General features: G+C 42.2%; 1 protein-coding gene across 10 annotated transcripts in view; it reads right to left on the bottom strand.

Moving 5' to 3' along the window:
- Positions 1 to 15,947, bottom strand: part of NCKAP5 (NCK associated protein 5) — a 439,736-nt gene that overhangs the window by 244,872 nt on the left and 178,917 nt on the right. For all 10 annotated transcript variants that reach the window (XM_083841922.1, XM_083841921.1, XM_083841907.1 and 7 more), the window contains one exon: positions 4,449 to 4,522. In XM_083841922.1, coding sequence (XP_083698048.1) covers positions 4,449 to 4,522 — 74 coding nt within the window. The remainder of the gene's footprint in view (positions 1 to 4,448; positions 4,523 to 15,947) is intronic.

Genomic DNA, 15,947 nt, shown 5'->3' with positions numbered 1-15,947 from the left:
CAGCCTCACCTCCTAACTCAAAGGATTTCCTGAAAGAAATACATCAGTGTTTGAGGGAACTTCACGAATTTAACATTATGCTAAATTCTTCAGTGTTCTAGGGTTGTAACAAAATCCAAACTCACCAACAACCACCCAAAACACCGACAACCAAAACGCTGACAAAAAGATGATAGGCAGGTGCTAATGGGTTATAGCACAAAACACCTTTTCGTGGCTTTATCCACTGGCTAGATGGTGGGACGAGGCAGGGGGACTGAATAACAAGAAGCAAACGGGAAGGAAACCTCCTGCTCTTACAAACCAAACCGATCCAAGCCAATCCCAGCTGGTCATGGGCTACAACAGCATTTTGGCAAGATCCTGCATACGGTCTGTAACTCAGGTTAGCATCATAGACCAGAGGCAACTTTTGTTATTAAGAAGCTTCCAGAAAGGGTTAAACTGGGGTTGCAGCCCCAAGATCTGGCTGCTTTGACCTTAGTTCCACTCGGACCAAGTTACTAAGCCCCTGACAAGAAAAAGATATTTGTGCAGAGCATGACCTTACGTAGCTGGGGTAGCATTTGGGTTTTTTCATAGCCTTCATTACTGTAATATCATACATTGGGTTTTCATTTGTTTGCCATGCAACTTATTCCCCCAAGATTAGTCCTTTTCTAGTCAAGCAGTTTAAAGCTAATCACAGTTGTTATTTTAATCTGTGCTTACCATTAAGAATTCTTGCAGAGTTATTTTGCTTGTTAGCAATTATGGTCTCCCAATGGAAGTTTGTGATTACAGCAAAAGCAACCTGTTTAATGCTTGGCACCTCTTTAGTATACAGGCATTAAACCCAGGAGCATAGAAGCATGCTAATGCTGGAGATGAAAGTAGAGCAAATCTATTTAGTAAACTCTGTTTTTAAAACATGAAGTCAGTGAGATGCCATCTGGTCCTCGCAAATTTTGTGGTGCTCCCCCTCTGTGTTTTTCCTTACTTTTACAAGGTAATAAGGTGTTGTTGCTCCACGGTTTGTTTTATGATTGTCATGTCTGAAAAGCAGACATGCTTTATATGCAGTATATCCTAACGCTTTCACCAAGACAGACTGAAGGTTTGGTCCCGGTTCCAGGAGCACTAATAATAAAGTTCCCGTGAAAGTCCTTAAGAACAGGACCTGACCCTTGCATATTTCGACGAGCATCCTGTGCTGAAATTCTTCCTTCTGTTAAGGGAACAAGTAATTGCTGTCATTGACCTAAGTGTCAAGAATAAAAAATTATGATCTATTGTCAAGGTCAATTAGCAAAGACTGGAGGAGCAAATTTCTGCCTTTCACATTGTTTCTTCGTGTGATTCTGCCATAAAGGATGCTACATAGTAATACAGGTCAGCCAGATTAGAAAGAGAATTAAATGAGTATGTGAGAAATGCCACTGCAGGAGCATCCCTCGCCCATGACCCCTTTCTGTCCTATTTAAAGTTATTTCCAGACACGATAGGGCAGAGAAATCTAAAGTAAAGCAGTGCTCTGTCTCAAGCTGGTACACTGATACGCGTTATTCATGTAACTCCACTGATAAATGTCAGCAATGGGAGTTGAATTTGTCTCACATCAAATAAGTTTATTTTATTCGAACAAGCTAGAGAAACGGGGGGAACCACTGACCACTCGAGCGTGCTGCCATATTCATCGTTCTTCAGGTGAAAATAATTATTGGAAGATCCTCAGTGCCAGAAAAGACATGTTAGGAAAGCCCACGTGTCCATGTGCTAGTGGGGTACCTCCGCTCATTGCAAAGGTCTTTAAGAACAGGAACTCCGAAGCTGGGCTAAAGGCCTGCTTTAGTAGAAAGCTATAAAACGTGACCTAACCGCAGCCAGTTCTCCGGGGACTGCAATTACAGCAATAAATGTTCGACAGCAGATGCTTAAGCCATGTATAAACAGTACTCCTCTAAAATGAAAAGAAATTTTTGCCCCCGCATGTCTTTTAGGGTCCCATTGTACATGTGGAAATGTAAAGGAAATGTAAAATTGATATGCGCACCATGACATCGGCTTTAGTCTCCTCAGTCTTAGCCCGGCTGCTATAAATCTGTCCGGCTGTAAGCAACACTGAAGGAGCTAAGCGCTGAGGATTTGTGTCTGCCCTTTTTATTAGCTTGCCTAGAGTAAAGTAGGGGTTATCGGTCAGTGTCAGGTTCAGCGCCCAGTGACCCACCAGGTTAAAACTGTGGTAGTCACAAATCAAGAGCATAATGAAGTCTGAGAAGAGGTCCATGCTGATTTATTAGGACATCTGTCTGCCTATAGACAGTCTAGTCCTGCCCTTGTGTCGTGTGAGCTATTAGCATAATCCTCACATGAAACATATTACAGATTTAAAAGAGAGAAATGAAGTGTTCAAAGACGACTGGCAAACCAGAAGGGTTTACCTTGTAGGGCTCATTTTAAGTCTTAACCTTTTGTGACAATACACCATAAAAATAATATTAAACATAAATTAATATCAAAACCAAAAATTAGTCTTGAGTTTTCCGAAACCACTGATTTCTCATACCACATCTAAATGTCTGTTCTTAATAAAATAATGTTGCTCTCTGACACTTTTCAGACTTTTTCATCTCTTAATTTTTTTACTTTTCATTTATATTTAACCACTACATTGTCTTCCGCATACATTGTTACAACCTTCACACAATTTCCCAGATGCTGTGATCTTAAAGGTAAATTTATGGTTTTGGTACCAATTACTTTGACTACTTTTATTTTTTTTATTTAAAAAAAAAAAAAAAAGCAGGAATTACACACAAACTTTCAGTTTTGAAATCCCATATGCCATACTCTGTAAATGCTGTAACACTACTTTTATATCCTCCAGGACAGGAAGTTTGTGAGATGCATGCTAACTAGTACTGTCATGTGCAAAGCTACTTTTTCTGTGCATGACGGGCATTCAGCTGAAAAATCAGACAGATCATTACGTCTTCCCTTGATCAGAACTAAGGTTTTAGAAGAATCAGGTTTTAGTCTACAAAGATTAAATTAATCTATAAAGATTAATTTACAGTTGAATATGTATTAATAGATTGTCATCTCTTCTATGCCTTTAGAAAAAAAATAGTTAAATCAAACATTGCATTTAAAAATATATGGATTGAGAATGTTAAATTAGTTTCATAACTGGTATTATTCCATTTCCTCTGTATTAAAAGTTATTCCAGATATGAATCTAGCTATTAACTATAAAAATATGAGATACTGAGCAGTTAATAATGAGATACTGCATACTTAAGTAAACATAAGTACAAGGAAATACTGCAAAGTGCTGTCATACAGATCTCTTTATATCAGCTTGATAACAACTCTCTATAAAATAAAATTCTGGAAGAATTAATTTAAAAGTGATCAAGAGATAATTAACTCATTAAGAGCATGAGACTTCTGAGGCTTCTGAAGATTAGGTAGTTTCTCAGCTATCTTTATCATTTTACATCAGAACAGCCCTGAAATACAGCAGGAGATCAGTACTGCAGAAATACCTAAAGAATCTTCAGTATTTGTGCCAAGGTGTCACAGTTAGAAATGACACTTGATAAATTTTGTGAAGATGCAAACAATGCACAACAGTTTGTCCTACCCAACGAAGACATCAACAGTAAAACAGCAGCAAAACTACTGAAGTAAATTATGTAATAAAATGGTTGTTGTAAAGAGGAAACTGTGTCTGCAATGAGGCAAGCACCTTTTTGCAAGAGAGCGGACGACCTACCCCTATGAGTAAATGACATTTACTAGATTGGACAAATGCCCAGAGATTTGCAAGGTCCTACAGCCATCGTACCAGAGGAACACAAATTCTGAGGAGATCTTCAGAAGTGCTGGTGCAGTTATCACAGTTGCTGTATGGCAGAGTAGAAATGACCGCTAGTTTTACATTAGCATATGGAAATTGCTGATTTGCTTAAACTGGAGTTAAATCTGGGCAACCTGCACTGAGCAATATGAATGTAGAAGAAAGAGAAAATTCTGGACTATCAAAAGTACTGCAAAATTTTAAAACCTTGTTTATTTCAGTTTTGAAACTCTCAAATTTTGTTACACTATCTAAAATGCTGTTATGCTGGGTTTTGTGCCAAAACGCTTATACTCAAGAATATCACAGCATTTATTAAATTCAGTCCAATTAAAAGAATCTGAAATAGAGTTAGCATCCACTGCTTCGAAAATAGAACGAGAAAACTGTGCATGTATTTAACTGCCTTGAGTATCAAAGTTCAACTGGTGTGTGATGCCTTACTGAGTTATTTCATTTAGGTAAGACTCGGTAAAGAGACAGTCCGCAAAACATTACAAGTGCAGAAACTCAATACCCAACCATTTATTTGAAATCAAGAACTATGGAGTGGAGTATTTCTTCCAACAGAACAACATAAATAAAGATGTATGTCTATCGTACTTGCCTCCATAAATTCCAGCGTTGTTCCTCCAGCTGAGTCACTAGATGCTCTATGTATTTGTTTGAGTCCATATATTCCTAAAAGAAAAAGGATCAAAAGTTATTTCTTCAATGTTCAAAGCATTTGTAAATGTTTGAGTGAAAGACACAGTCATAGTTTGTGGAGTCCACCTTCATTTTACACCCAAGGTTATCCCACGTACACACAAGTCCCAGTGATGAAAAATCTAGATTAAAATCAAATTTCTATTCATTCCAAATGAGTAAGGTAGTAGCCCAACACACTCCTCAGTGATTATCTGAGGGGAAGATGAAAGTCAGTGAGGATATGCAAGCAGCTCAAATAAATTAGAGTACATATAAATACATATCCATATTCTAAGCCCAGAATTATATATGTTGGATTTGGACTGAAAAATAACTTTTCATCAGTGCTCTGGTGCTATCATTATTTTGGTGTACATTTTGTTTATTTCAGGTATATATCAAAGTGAACTGAATATTTGACTCAAATATTTATTTTGTGCCTGGTATGAAAAATATTATACTATGTACCCTATTTGAAAATGGAGCTATAATTCAACTCCTATATCATTTTCCAGTTCAACTTTTGCAGATGCTATAACTTGCAATATCAGCTATATGAAAGATACTGTATTTGTGTCTACACCAAACTTCTGATAAATAATCATGATCAGATGAACAATTTGTACTTTTTAAAATTGAAGCCTATTCTTTAAACTCAATGCAAAGAGATGATCATCAGAGAAATATTTCAGTAACAGAAACACACCACTTAATTTCCAGGAGGAAGGCAACTTGAGTGCTATATATATATAACATATTTCAGAATGAGCCCACAGAATAACATGTGATGTAATATGATATATTCATATGACATTGGTAACAACACAGCAACATTACTATTATTCTAAAAACCTATCAGTAATAACGTAACTCTCTTGAAATAGCTCACAAAAAATATATATGTTTCCAACCTCATACTTCAGAAAATAACAAGTACTGGAGTGCCATCCGGGAAAGAATCCATCTACAGTTTCTGGAGACAAAAGGTCCGGTTTTATAGCTCTGATTTTATAGCTTTGGACTTATCACAAAACCACTTTGTGGGGTTCCTGTTTATATTAGGGGTTGTTTTGCTAGTATTATTATTTATTCTGTGTACAAATATGTTTTTTCGTTGCAAAGCAGCTGGTTCTTCTTAGCCATTTATCTTTATAATCAGGAATATGAGACAGCTACCACAGGGACAGTACATCATCATGTCTTCTCAGGCTGGAGATAAATGTTAGCTGATTCTAATGATCATAATTTATATAGAAATGTACATTTTCATTTCTCGGGACTGAAACTGTTCTAAGTGATTGGGTAATAGTACAAGGCAGTCATACAATATTTCTTGAAATCTTATTAAACTTTTAATACTCTGTATAAAGTAGAGAATTACGTAAGATCCATACAATCAACGGCAAATATTATCCTGTGCATAAATGCAAGCACGCCCGCCAATGGGTGCCCGTCATTGCTGAGCAGTACAGCTCTGCCCCGAGGCAGAAGATAGCCAGGCTAAGGCAGTGAGGGGCTTGTGCCATCCCTCACAGGAGCTGTGCTTGCACTAGGGCTGCACCTTTGGGTGCCAGTGGGTGCTCCCAGCAGTGGGGGATCCACGGGTAGGGCATCACGTACTGTGTTTCTGCCCACAGGCTGGTCTGGCTGAGAGAGATCCTCCCCGAAGGTACCACCGTACACAACACTGCTACCTGGCATGGGCAGGAGTTCTCTGAAGAAAGCGAGAGCAGGACCTTGCTCCTGGGGAGCTGTGCAATGCATCTGCTGCCGTCTGTTACAAGGCAGCCTTGCCTTAAAATCTCCGCATATCGTGAAACTTCGCATTAAACTCTGTGCTTGCCCCAAGCTTAAATTTTAACCTAACCGCTGTAGGTAGACATATTTTGTAACGTTACTTTCAGAAAACACTCAAAATGTAAATACTGAGAAATGCCATGAACTTCATAATACAGCTTTTATACCAGTGCTGTTTAGACCAGACACTGGCTCGAGCATGGGCTGCGGCTCTCCCTGTTAATCAGCTGAGCTGCATTTCACTCGGAGTACACCACATAAACTAGGCAGCAAGCTTCTTCTAAGCCAAAACAAGTAAAGTCATTCCGTAACACACACACATCACAGTTTAGAAAAATTATGCCATACATATGTATAATGATGGTTAGTTGCAGAACCAAGTTCTTTAAAACAGGCTGTCTTTTTTTTTTTTGCTTATTATTTTTTACCACATTGAACCTGTTGTAAATTATTACTAATACCTTTATATTTTTAATGTAATATTAAACAATATTCCTGATTTATTCATCAGTGCACTTTGCCCCACAGGCAAGGATAGGATCAGCAGTTTTCTTCTGCATAATTCTATCATGATAATATGAAAAACTCATTCTGAAGCAATTTTCTGAAAAATATGGACAAGAAAATGAAGACAATGGGGAAAAAGAAAGCTATGTGTTTATACTCTATGATTCCTGCCTTAATGTCAGGTTTTTCCTGTGGCAAATCAGAAATATTATTCTATTTCTCTTTGAAGACCTGCAGCTCAGAAGTATGTACGCTGTCAGTCTGCAAAAGTGTAAAAAAATCAGCCGTGATTTGATATAAATACCACGATTGGAAGTGCCTCCGTTCTTCTGCACCTCTCTAGCACCTTAATGTGCCAGCCGTGTCCAAAGCGAGCCATCTGCTTAAGGCAAGGTCTCTGCTCCCAAGGCCAGGTTTCTGTTCTTTTCTGTTATCAGCTATCCCAATAAGCCAAATTCTGTGAATTCTGGACCAGAAGCCAGTATTATCATTTTGTCTACGTGAAGCACACAGTGCTTTGAGATTTAGAGCAACTTTGTGATTTAAAATAACTTGGCATGTTTAGTGAAAACATAAAATCTGGAAAAAAAATAGTACTCACACTTTTTCACAAAGACTGTATATACAGTTTAGTGAAGTACCAACATGTTTCAGTTCCCAACAGATCACATCAAGAGGGGCATTACAAGTGTTTTGTAGCTTCCTTGCTCTGTTGTGTGCATACTTGCACTGTGTAGGGTTTGGGCAGCATGGCTGACTGAAGTATGCAAAATTACACAAAGTGTCATTTTCTGGTACAAGTACATGACTTCAGGAGTTTGCATTATTGAAAGGAGGATCCAAGAGACCCACACGTAGTTAAGAAAAATACCTCTTCCATATGAAAACAAAACCAAGATCCCATAACGGAGCAGGGGTAAGAACCACTGAAGGAGACAAAGCAGGTACTTTTACTAGATACTGATAAAACAGCCCCATCAACTGATAGAGAAGGCCTGGGGAGCACAGTGGCACCAGGTTTGCACCAGAGGCGCGCACGTTCCTAACAAAGACTGCCGGGTAGGAGAGCTGAGCGCTCGGCACCTGGGAAGCGACAGGTCTATGTAAGGCCAAGACAACATTTCTGAAACTATCTGAAGCTGCAGAGTCCACACCCAGGCCCGTTATGAATCTGATGGTATCACACGGTGATTCTGCAGGCCGCGGAACCAGTCGGCCTTTTCTCACAGGTTACTAGTGACAGGACTAGAGGGAACGGCCTCAAGTTGTGCCAGGGGAGGTTCAGGTTGGAAAAGAGGAGACATTTCTCCTCAGAAAGAGCGGTCAGGCATTGGGACGGGTTGCCCAGGGAATTGGTGGAGTCACCGTCCCTGGGGGTGTTCAAGGAAAGGTTGGACCTGGTGCTTGGGGACATGGTTTAGTGGGTGACAGTGGTGGTAGAGGGGTGGTCAGACCAGATGATCTTGGAGGCCTTTTCCAACCCTAATGATTCAGTGATTCTGTGATCCCTGCCAGACTGGAGCAGAGCAAGGCCCTGCGCGGGGCCCCACTCCCACCTCCGGTGGCTCCCCCGGCCTGCAGGACCAGCAGGAGGCCTGGCCTTAAGTCATTTCTCTTATAGCCTTCAAATAAAAAGGGGGGAAACCTGCCCCTTTCTTCCCAGTGGCAAAACTAAGTTGGTTGCTTTCCAGCCAGGATTTCACCACTCCATCTCTCCTCCTGTGATGGCACATAACTACACAGTTTTAAGGAAGAACCTTCTGTAACGTGCTTAACTAGGGTAGGAAATCTTTCTAGCAGCTGCATAGATTCTGGCATCCAGGAGGAGCTGCTATGCAAATGTCACTTAACGGCTCATCTAATTTAGAAAAATTTAGAGAGAATCAGAGAATCACTTTACCGAAATTGTCACTGCACTGAGCTGAGGCACGAGCCTACCTACGTAGGCTTATTGACAGGACTAAATATCAAGCTTTGTAATGCTTAGTTGCCTTTTTTTTTTTTTTCCTTTGTTAGCTGGACAAAACTCAGGAAGGTCTGCTAGTCAGGAAAAAAGGGAAGAGAAAGGAAATGAAGCGCCTCCGCAGAGGCCTGGGATGCACCGCTCAGTATTTGGGTTGGTTCTGTGGGTATTTGTTCTGGCATCTGCACGCTGTTGTGCTGGGCAGGGTATCAACAACTGTGCAGCACACGGAGCATTTTCCCATCCGCTGTTACAGAGCAAACCCGGGGGCAACCTCAGGCTCCTAACACCAGGTTCCCTCACTGGAAGGTTACAAATTCAAGTTAAGGAAATAACGCATATTCTGTGCCTCTCGTAAGGAACTTGCACAGCTTGGTATCAAAGAGAGTTTAATGAGCTTAGCAATATGTGAAAAGGATTAAGGATACAGTCGCTGATCCAGCAAATCACTTGATTACATACTTAATTCAATAGGGCCACTTGTGCTCAAAGTTCAGCGTGTGCCCACAAGCTTTGGCTGGGCAGTGGGTGGCTGAAGTGCTGCTGTGGGACTGGGGCACCCAAGTCTGGATCTGGCCCCTCAATACTTACCCCTAAACCCAAGCGTGTGCCCCGTCTGCCACCGCTCTCCTGCTCTGAAGCAGCTCCCAGCATACACCCTGGGCACACAGCTGAGGTGCCTGAGTTGCAGAAAACGGGGAAATTTGGCTAGTTTTGGCCAGCACTCATCCTTCTGCGGGGCTGGAAGGTAAATGTCACATGCAGCCCTGCAGAGCCCCAAATCTCCCGTTCTCCTTCTGGTTCATCTAACACTGCTCCCGATGGGGTTGGGACACCGAGCTTGCAGCCCTCATGCCGCAGCACCCAGTTCCTCCTCAGATGTTTGCATCTGAAACCAGACAGGAAAACACCAGTGTGGGTTCAGGCTTCTCAAGGGAAGGCGTTTGTCATCGAGGGGGTTGAGAAAAACAGGGAACGAGCACGGTGGTAAAAGCACAGACAAGTTGCAGCAAGTGTCTGGAGCCGTCCAGCCCTGGGGACACGGAGCTGCCCTGGGGAGCCCCGGTCATCTGCCCCAACGGGGGAAGTCATGTTTTCACAGGGAAAGGTTATTAGCAATCGAACAACAACAAAGCTGTCTGCAGCCCAAAGCAGACTGTTGCAATTAGGAACTGATGTTAGCAAAGCACAGAGTGGATGTGATTGACCTGCAAGGGGGAGATGGGAGCTGTTAAACCAATGCTGAGACACAAGTCATCTTTGAAGGATCTTGGAAGGGTGCCCTGGGGTAAGGCTTTAGATCTAGGGAGAGTGCCTTCAGAGAATATTGTACATTTTGTAAAATATTTATTTTTGTTATCATCCTGCCGCATAAACCTTTGATGGAAAATGGGCTTTTTTTTTCCAGCAGCCCGAGAGGATATATATACATATTCTTGTCTGGACTATGTTTTTCGCATGTCTGAAAGCGTTATAATTGAGGATTTGAGTGAGCTGTCTGTTATACAACATTACTCAGCTATGCACTAAAAATAAATCACATATTAAAAAAGATAAAAACCTCTTTGCATTAGATATTTTTCTGTAGCTTCCTTCAATACCACACCTGGCCAGGCTGCTCACTGTCCGTGCTCAACAGCAACAAAAGCTGAACTGTGCAGCTTAAGCAAATCAGATATTTTTAAGCTGCCATTATTGCTAATTTATTATTTTCCTACCTGATTTCAACATGTTATTTTAATTGTCAGTTTTATTAATGCCCGAACAAAACGTGTACGTTCAGAGTGTCTGCAATGGAGCAGAAGGCTGGCAAGAGCCCTTGTGCACGTACTGTGGAATTACACCATTATGGTAAAAACAGTAATGATTATTTTAATAAATGTGTTGAGCAAATTTCTTAATTGTTTAAAATCACTCAAGCCTCAGTGAACAGTTCATATTACATCTCAGCTGCAGTGATTAAAGCTGATTTACCGACTCATCTGAAGCCAGTTGTTTTCATCAGAATCAGCTGGGTTTTCCTCCTGCTGCTGCCTGGTTTCCGCTCAGCACCCTATTAAATGTCACCAACCACAGAGGACAGCAGAGTTTAATAAAGCTTGAAATAGCACAAGCTTGTTAGCTAATGGACAGATCCTGCACCCCGCGCCTGCTGCAGGCAGGGATGCGGAGAGGAGACGTCCCCCAGGAGCAATGTCCAGACTCACAGAGCCCCACTGCATTTGGGTTTTTGCCAGTTTGTCCCCAAAGAAGCACAAGCTCTGGAACAACAACGTGGGTGCTCTGCTGATCAGTGAGGCCTGAGAATGCTGTAATTTTTACATTTTTGTACAAAACCTTCTCTTTTCCAACAAGATGCTTTCTATGTGTAACTCCCAGGCGATTACATACAGGAGAGATGTCGGGACCAGTATTCTGAGTGAGCTCTCCCCCAGCTTAGCAAACCACAGCTGGGAAGTGAACAAGGGATTTGGCAGGAACCACCAGCACCACCCGGACTTCCAGATGCTGGCTGGTTTGGTTTGCTTACCCTTGTGGAGTTACAGTGATTTCTCATGTCACTTATACAACATATGTGGGCTTGGACAGGAGCAATAAATCCTAACAGGTAGGTGGACAGCAATGGTACTGAGAGAGAAAAAGCTCAAATGTTGACCTAACTGAGGTTAATTGCATTAAAGCAGATCTACAGTAAATCGATGTATGATGGGTGCAGGCAAGAAGAACGAAGGGAAGAGTCCCAGCACCCCAGCTCCTGTGACACTAAGGAGTGAAGCTGGAAAGACAAAAAATAGCTTCAGCTTTCCAAAGGGAAGCCTGATGAAAGACTCAGACAGAAAAATAGCACAGCAGTTTTCAGACAGACAGAATCAGTACGGCTCTGCTGAATTCAGCCCTTTTTGTTAAAAGTGAGCACTACCCTGTCATAATTCATTGCAGTACAATGCTGCATCTCCCCTGTAGGGGATGCACGTATCTCCCCTTCCTTCTAAGCAATACCTGCTGTCTTCTGTAAGGACAGGACCATTCTCAGTGCCCTGAGAAAACACCAAACTTCCCTCACCAAAACCAGGTGGCTAAGCAGGGGCCACAGAAATCATTGCAACATCACCCGGACATGGCAGTGCTTGCAACCCAAGCCATTAAGATCAAGATAAAAATAACGCAGAAGGTCCAGCTGATGCCCAGGCTTCCCATGGCCGGGAAGATCTCTGGCAGTGGTAACACCACTGTGCTGCATCCCGTGTCAGTGTAATTCTCTGGCCCCTCATTTTCAAAGCAGTTAATGGTTTTAGAAACAGCTGTGTTAAAGGGCAAATGCCAATTTATAAAGCAGTATGACAGCTTTCTTCTCTCAGGGCAATGAAACACAGCCCAAGATAAAGCAGGTGAGTGGTAGGAAAAATTCCTGAGATCAAACAGATAGATGAAAATAATATTTTACAGAAAATAGGCACTTGGGCAGACAATTTCAAACTGGGATCCATTAACAAAAAAGTGCTTATTTGACAGAATGGAATATTTTGCAGAATGAGATATGATATAAAATAAGATAGCGGGAAGTAAAGTCAGAAACCAAGAAGATGGATGAAATATGAGAGGGAGGGATAACTAAAAACAGAAAAAAGGAGAATGGGAATGAGTAAGTACAGAGAATGTGTCTAGAACCTGACAGATTTTTTTTCTACCAAGATCTTTTACTCCAAAAATTTTATCGTTCCTTTGTCCCCAAAGGCTCTATGTAAATATGCAAATAATAGGGATGAGAAGTTTTGTCATTTCTGCTAAATATTGAGCTAATTCTTCTGTTTGGCTGTATAAGAAACCAGACATTTTGTCCAACAGACAAATCCACACTATTTTTGGTTGTTTTTCTTTCCTTGAAAGAAAATAAATCAGCCAAAGCAAATACAAAGCATTAACTGGAATTTACTATAATTTTTGTGAAATAGGAAAGGATACTATCATACCAGAAAAATGTGGATTTATTAGACACCCTCTAAGTCACAGAGCTTTTAACACCAGTTAACAGCTTCAGTGAGCAATACATCAGAGGTACACACCACTACTGCAGGAACAAAACCCAAGGTTGTAAAGCTTTGTGTCCCTACAGCATCGCCAGGGGTGCTTCCAAAACAGAAGTGGATGCCCTCGATTTGTGTTTGGGGTAATCCCTCAATCTCCATTGAAACCCATCTATTTTGGAGTGTAGCTCCCTGTGAGTGCTGTTCAAGAGGACTGCATAGGGCCTGATCCTGGCCAGCAGGCAGGGAGCATGAGACGCAGCAGAGGCAGGTGATGAAGGAGCACAAGGCAGCCCTGTGGGCTGTGCTCACCCTCGCCGAGAGCTGAGAGCTCTTCAAGCTTGGAAAGCTTCAAAAAACAAATCAACACAGCCATTGTAGCAGGCAAGGATTTTAGGGGGAGATGGGAAAAGCAGGCTTTTTTTCAGGGAAGGAGGAGATGGGGATGAGCAGGTTGCACCACTGTGCCCTGACCACATCTCCTGGGCAGGCTTGGAAGCTGATCTCCCCATTTCCTCGAGTACAGGAAGCTCTTGTCCCCAGACAGCATGAAACCTCTCTATACAGAGAAATGCAAAGCCAAAAGACGAAGCGAGGCTTAGTAGAGTGGTACATCTGACAGTTCCCGGTTGTTCGAGGTTATTAATGACTGTGTGCAAGTTAAGAACATGTCAGAGTGACAGAAAAGCTTGTGTCTCAGAAATTCCACGTATGAGAAGGCATCGGTGTTATTTAGGGCAGTAGGAACTTAAAAAACAGACATTCAGAGTAAAAAAACCTGAGTGCAAGAAGATGTGCAGATTTTATGAGTTCAGAATGTGTATATGTACGTGAAATAATTAGCTGTAGTCTTGTTTATGTCAAATCCAATTTACATTAATAAACTTCACACAGCAAAGACACTGATGCTGTAAGAAATTGCCCAGAAATGTTAGCAGTCATAACGATGCAGGGTAAACACTGGAGCATTTAATTAATCAATTTCTGACATTACCAGGTAATTATAATTTCTGAATCGCTTCTTGATGTTTTTTAGGAATACAAACCAAGCAGAACACACAGCATAAGTGCTGGTTGCAGGCATCTGACATACGTAGACATATGGGACTCACATGTGACTCACGTTGACTGAAGACAAGGAGTTATATCAAGGAGAGAAAAACATTCCTGGGATCTATTGCAGAGGTGGGGAAATCTCATTCTAATGTTATTACAGACACTCGGTAGTCACAAATAAAGACCTTCTTCATTCTCTGCATGTGTCAGATGTGTTAACTCATCTGGAATAACCGCTATCATCTATCCTAGCAAATACATCGGGACCTTAAGTTTTCTACCATTTCCTCTCACTGCTTCATTATCGCTGTCTTCACATATATTCTGACAACTTCTGACAAGGAACAAGGTACACACTCAAAAATCAAGTGCATCTTCACGTTTGTATGTCTTCTTAAAAACAACTATACACGAAACCCAGCTACGCTGAGTTCAATCATTCACTTATTGAAAGTCCATAGTAAAATTTATTAAAATACCTAACAGTCCAACACAGTGTTACAAGGGTATCGATCTGATCATCCCAAAATGCTTCCAAGCGTTACTGGGCAAAACAGAGCGAGGGCAAAACCCAGCTCCACCCCCTGCTCTGAGCACCAGGGTGACCTGGCGTTTAGCTAAAGCCCAATTACCAACCTGATAGGGATTGTATGGAAGGAAAAAAGAGAAAAAAATGGAGATGAGCAGAGAGAGGGCAATATTCTGAGACCTGCCTCCCAGACAGGTCTCTCTTGCGGCCATGCCTTTTCCTGCTGCCCCTCTTTTGCCATGCTCTTTTGCCACGCTCCACATTTTGGAAATTAATATTTGTGTCAACGGCTCTGCTTGCAATGCCTTGCATGCAAATAATTATAGTCAAGAAAAATTCATCCAGGAGTTAGAAAGGTAGCAAAGCCCCTTTCCTCAGAAGCTGCTTCTGGCACTGCCTCCTCCTGGCCAGCTGTGTTCAGCAGCACGCCTCTGGCTGACACCCATCCACCCATAACCTGTACGACGCAGACACGGACACGCAGATAAATGACAGAACGTGCACATAAATAAGCTCCTGAACACCTCTTACTGCTTTGCTTTTTCACTCTATGTACAGAGGAATGAATCAAAAGCTACCACGCAAACAGACCGTTGCATGTCTGTCCTCTTAGTACAACCAGAGCCAGCAGCCTCGCTGCAGGGAGCTGCGTGAGCTCACGTACGTCCTGGGGCACATCCATTGCCCGCTGTCACTGCTGGGCTTGGCTCTGCACTGTTCCACATGGGTGTTGACTGAGCATTGAGCACCACTGAGCCTAAGGCATGTGTCAGTTGTAAGCTGGGACCCAAATCACACCTTTTATCCAGCTGAAATCCCCACTAATTTCCATGAGATATTCAAGAAAACAAAAACATTCATAAATGTAACAGGATTGGCTCCGGTTTGCGCATTTACATGCGCAAATGGGAATAGACAGAATTGAAACCCTCGCTGTATTTTCTTGCAGGTAACAATTAAATGAGGTGTGTGTAAGGAAGCTAACTTTCCCCGAGAGCTCTGCAGCCCTGTGTCCCACGCCGAGCTCCGATCCCAGCCACCGCACATCTCCAGCAGCCTCCCTTCGTAACTGGGGCTCGTGACAAGATTAGAGCCTACTCGGACTAGATGAGATGCAAAATGATATAACTGAGGACTGCTCAGGCACACGCATGGATTTTTACATGGGCACACTGCTCCAGCTCCTCAGTTGGCCTCAGTGATGGAGACATTTTGCAAGCATCCATGCAGCACGTCTCTGTGTCCTTCGCACAGCCAGGAGATAGCTGTGCACCTAAGGCAAGCATTAAAGGTAGCTCTGATGGAAAGCTGAGAGCCAGACCTGTGCTCACAAACAGAGCAGCTGCAACGCATGGAGAGGGCAGCCTGGGAGACTGCCTGGAGCCAGATGTGGAGCAGGGAGATGCTGTACCGGAGAGAACAGGGATGCACACTGCTAGATGTAAAGTGTAGGAGTAACAGAATATAACATAACGGTTGTCATAAAGCAGAAATTAGTAGTTTTTCCTCCTCACTTGTGTTCCAGACAAAGCAAAGAAC

Source organism: Anser anser (assembly GCF_964211835.1).
Source record: "Anser anser genome assembly, chromosome: 6".
Taxonomy (NCBI): domain Eukaryota; kingdom Metazoa; phylum Chordata; class Aves; order Anseriformes; family Anatidae; genus Anser; species Anser anser.
This window is presented reverse-complemented; position numbering and strand designations above follow the sequence as displayed.